Source organism: Chrysochloris asiatica, unplaced genomic scaffold (genome assembly GCF_000296735.1).
Source record: "Chrysochloris asiatica unplaced genomic scaffold, ChrAsi1.0 scaffold00097, whole genome shotgun sequence".
NCBI classification, from domain to species: domain Eukaryota; kingdom Metazoa; phylum Chordata; class Mammalia; order Afrosoricida; family Chrysochloridae; genus Chrysochloris; species Chrysochloris asiatica.
The window spans coordinates 5,907,059-5,912,226 of NW_006408615.1; the positions used below are offsets into that span (position 1 = coordinate 5,907,059).

At 42.5% G+C, this 5,168-nt stretch overlaps 1 protein-coding gene across 1 annotated transcript in view; it reads right to left on the bottom strand.

Moving 5' to 3' along the window:
- Window positions 1–3,626: 3,626 nt before the first annotated feature.
- RIBC2 (RIB43A domain with coiled-coils 2) overlaps window positions 3,627–5,168 on the bottom strand; it is a 13,972-nt gene continuing 12,430 nt past the window's right edge. The window contains exon 6 of the mRNA XM_006866894.1: window positions 3,627–3,705. Within this exon, the coding sequence (XP_006866956.1) occupies window positions 3,627–3,705 (79 nt within the window). The remainder of the gene's footprint in view (window positions 3,706–5,168) is intronic.

Genomic DNA, 5,168 nt, shown 5'->3' on the forward strand with positions numbered 1-5,168 from the left:
ACAGCATGCTTCAATAGTGCAAGTCGAGATTTTCATTTTTTTCTTCAGTTCTTTCAGCTTGAGAAATACTGAGCCTGCTCTTCTCTTTTGTTTTCTGACTTCAGGTCTTTGTGTATTTCATTATCATACCTGGTCTTCTTGGACTGCCCTTGAGATTTTCTGTTCAGTTCTTTTACATCACCATTTCTTCTTCTTAACAACAACAACATGGGCAAAATACTGAATGATTCAGAAAGAATCAAAAGAAGACGGAAAGAATACAGAGTCAGTGTACCAAAAAGAACTGGTTGATCCTCAATCATTTCAAGAGGTAGCATATGATCAAGAGCTGACCGTATTGAAGGAAGAAGTCCAAGCGGTACTGATGGCGTTGGCAAAGAGACAAGGCTCCAGGAATTGATGGAAAACATATCAAAATGTTTTGACAAACTGATGCAGCATTGGAGGAACTCACGCATCCATGACAAGAAATTTTGAAGACAGCAATCTGGCCAACCAATTGGAAGAGATCAATGTTTGTACCCATTCCAAAGACAGGTAACCCAATGGAATGCAGAAATAACCAAACAATATCATTAATATCACATACAAGTAAAAAAAATTTTCTGAGGATAATTTAAAAATGGTTACAACAGTACATCAACAGGATGCTGCCAGAAATTCCATCTGGATTCAGAAGAGGATGTGGACCGAGAGATGTCATTGTTGGCATCCAATGGATCTTGCCTAAAAGCAGAGAATACCAGAAAGATGTTTACTTGTGCTTGATTGCTTATGCAAAGGCTTTCAACTGTGGAACATAACACACTATGGACAACATTGTGAAGGATGGGTATTCCAGTACACTTAATTGTGCTCATGAGGAATCTGTACATAGACCAAGAGGCAAGTGTTAGAACAGAACAAAGGAACACTAAGTGGCTTAAAATCAGGAAAGATGTGCACCAAGGTTGTCATGCTTCATATTTATTCAATCTGTATGCTTAGCATATAATTCAAGAAGCTGGATTACATGGAAGAGCATGGCATCAGGATTGGAGGAAGATTTACTAATCTATGATGTGCAGATGATACAACCTTGCTTGCTGGAAGTGAACCTAAAATACTAATAAAGATCAAAGACAACAGGCTTCAGTATGAATTCATGTAGAGAAAACCAAAATCCTCACAAATGGTCCAACAGATAACATCAAAATAAAGGGAGAAAAATTTGAAGTTGCCTAAGACTTCATTTTGTTTGGATTTACAATCAATACTCACGGAAGCAGCAGTCAAGAAATCAAACGACTTACTGCATTAGGCAAATCTGCTGTACAAGACCTCTGTAAAGTGTTCAAGAGCAAAAGTCCCAGCTGGAGGATATCTTAGGCTGGGATTTCTAGAGAAGTAAAACCAGTGAAACATATGTGTATATATATATATGTTGTTGTTAAGTGCTGGCGAGTCAGTTCCGACCCATAGTGATCCTGTACAGGGTTTCCAAGGCTGTAAATCTTTATGGGAGCAGAAAGCCTCATCTTTCTCTCCCAGAGCAGCTGGTAGTTTTGAACTGCTGATCTTGTGGTTCAAAGCCTGATTCGTAACCACTACACTACCAGAGCTCCTTATGCATGTATAAAGAGAAGTTTATTATCAAGGAAATGGCTTACCACTGCAGTCTCAGGTCCCCAATGGAAGGGACAGAGAGCCTTTCCCATGTGTCCGTTATATTGGGAGCAGGTCACATCCCCAAGGAGACATTCCTTTAATTGATTGGCTGCTCATAACCGCTCATCATAGCATTAACTATGCCTATGTTAGGTTTCATCACCATGGGAACAAGCACATCTTAACTGCTAACACATCTTAACTGCTAACTCTTTGGATTCTTGGCCCAGTCAAGTTGACACAGAACCCTAACCATTACAGAGGACTAAGGTATGCCTGAGCCAAGCCATGGTATTTTCCATCACCTCTCATGCACGTGAAAGGTAGCTCTTGACTACTAACTGAAATGTTACAGATTTGAGTCCATCTCAGAAGAAATGTTTAGCAAACTTCTTTTGAAAAAGCAGCCACTGAAAACCATAGGTGTGCAGGTCTACTCTGACACATATGGGGTCACCGTGAGCTGGGCTCAACAACACAGCAACTGGCATTGTTTGGTTTGTTGGTTTAGTATAAGCAGCACATGACTGCATTTTCTTTAAAAAAGAAAAAAAAGACAGCCTGTGCTAAGATAGGTGATATGTAGGGGCTCCAAAAGGTTCATGGGAAAGTGGACTGAAAAGACAGGGGAATTTTCCATAACGCTTTGTACGATCTAGGTGGTAGGTGTGTGGCTGGATATTGTGTGAGTCTTTCAACGCTTCTTTGCATTTAAAGTTTTTCAGAAAAAAAAAAAATACATGTTGGGGGGAAAAATGAAAATAACGCTAAACACTACCAACCCTCTTAAATATGCATTGTGAAATCTCAATGGGCCACTCAGGAGAGCCAAGGAGATTTGGGACCTTGGCTGAGCCTTCCAGCCCCACCTCACTCACTCGTTTACCTGTGAACTTTTTTTTTAACCTTCATAATATCTTACTGTGTTTTATGTAACAGTTTACATATCAGATTAGGTTCTCAGTTTACATTTTTATGTGAATGAATGACGACATTAGTTAGTTCCTATGGTGTGTCAGCATGTTCCCAGTTTCCTACCCTGACTGCCATTTCCAGCCCCTCCTTGTTGTTGTTGTCAAGTGCTGTTGAGTCGGTTCTGACTCATGTTGTTGTTGTTGTTCCTGTTATGCGCCGTGGAGTCAGTTCCAACTCATTGCGACCCTGTACAGGGTTTCCACAGTATATGGTTTCTGAGGAGCGGCTGGTGAATTTGAACTGCCAACCTTGTGATTCATACTGACCTTGTAGTCCAGTGCTTATCCTACAGCGCCACACCAGGACTCCCTGCCCATTCTTATTGGTGTTATTGTTGTTAAGTGCCATCGAGTAGGTTCCTACTCATTTGTTATTGTTAAGTGACCCATAGTTACCCTGTATAGGGTTTCCAAGGAGGAGCTAGTGAGCTAGAATCACCAACCTTGCAGTTAAAACAACTTTGCAGTCTGACACATTAGCCCACAGTGCCACACCAGGACTTCATAGCAACCCTGAATAGGATTTCTGAGGAGCAGCTGGTGGATTTGAACTGCCAACCTTGTGGTTCAAACTGACCTTGTAGTCCATTGCTTATCCTCCAGCACCACACCAGGACTCCCTGCACAGCCTTAGCATTTCTAACTGTTAGTGACTACAACAGCTGAACCAGGAGTGTGAGTAAGACACGCTCAGCTTAAAGACCACTTCCTCTCTGTAACTGACCTGCTTCCTCTGGAGTCTGTGGTACCCAGAGTGGAGCAGAGATGTTCACAGAGCTGAGCCGGGCTGAAACCAACGCTCTCCCCACCCCAAAACACACCACGAATATTTTAATAAATGCCCCGTCTAAATCGTGGAAGAAGGAAGTTCGAGCCTACTTTGGAATCACGGAGGTGTTTTATGAGGCTTCTTTTTTAAAAATTTTTAAAAAAATAAATGTGATATTTTTAAGGCTGCTCTATTTTATACATAAACCATTCAGAGGTGAACGGGAGTTGTTTTCCTCATCTACTCCTGGTATTAAATTGTGAGAAATAGTCTCCAGTGGGATCATTCGTGTAGACTTCTTTCATATAGTTTTTCCTGATAGTGAAACAAAGAGAGAAAAAAAATTATCAGCACAGTGTATATATATACCCAAATACACACATATATTGTTGTTAAGTGCCATAGTGTCAGTTCTGACTCACAGCGACACTGTATAGGGTGTCTGAGAAGCGACTGGTGGTGTGTATATATATTCATCTTCTTTCTTTTTATAAAATAAAGCCAATAAACTCATTAGTGTGTTGCCTCCAGGATTGTAGTTTACTGAGTCAATGTCAACTCACAGTGGCCCCATGTGACAGAACAGAACTGCCCCATTGGGTTTTCTAGGCTATAATTTTTGAACTACCAACCTTTTGGTTAGCAGTCAATTGCTTATTAACCTTGAGTCACAGAAGTGCCTGTTGTCCCCAGGATACAGAAAACATTTAAACCCTACTCAGCTTACTATGGCGTAGTGGTTACGAATCAGGCTGTGAACCGCAAGGTCAGCAGTTCAAAACTACCAGCTGTTCCGCAGGAGACAGTTGCGGCTTTCTGCTCCCGTAAAGATTTGCAGCCTTGGAAACCCTGTACAGGGTCGCTATGAGACTCCACGGCACTAACAACAGCTTACTGCGACTAGCAACCCACTTCAACGCCACCAGGAGGCACTCTGTCACCACACCACTCACATATGACCGGCGGTAACATGTTGTCTTGTTGAGATTCAAAGTAATCCTAGATAGGGTTTCCAAGAAGCTGGTGTATTTGAACTGCCAATCTCACTGTTCACACGGATCTTACAGTCCAGTGCTTATCCTCCAGTGCCACACCAGGACTCCCCTGAATATCCTTCTTCTGACTCATAGTGAGGGTTACCCTGTACAGGGTTTCCAAGGGGTGGCTGGCAGTTCAGTATTTATTCTACAGTTCCTCCCCAGGACTCTACATATGGATAACTGTTGTGAAGTGCCATCGAGTTGGTCCGACTGACTCATAGCTGCCCTGTGTAGGATGTCCAAGGAGTGGCTGTTTGAACCACTGCCCTTGAGGTTCAAACCCACTTTGCAGTCGAGTGCTTACCCTATAACACTACACCAGGACTCCACATATGGACTGGCTGTCTTAAAACCAAGTCTGCCAGGATTTGACTGTGCAAGACCTTTTCTCCTCTCCCTCTAATCTCCCCAAGATCACCTTGAAGTAAGTAAGTGCACCTTGGAGCTCCTCCCCCACAGACGTGACCCAACTATGCGTGCCCACCGCTAAGGGGGAGGGAGGGGGATTCTGAAACAATAAACTGCCTGCGGTCCCGTCTAAGCTCAAACCAAGAGCTTGGTATATAAACAGACTCCGTCGTCACAGACTCGTACCCACGTAAGTAAATAGATGCGGACAAAAGGGATTCTGAAAATTTGTGGGAAATCAGAAGATCAAAGACTTTTTCCACCAAACTTTTTGAAGCTCCCTCGTATTTTTTTAAATTACCAGTTCCCCTATTGATCCGCATTTGACAT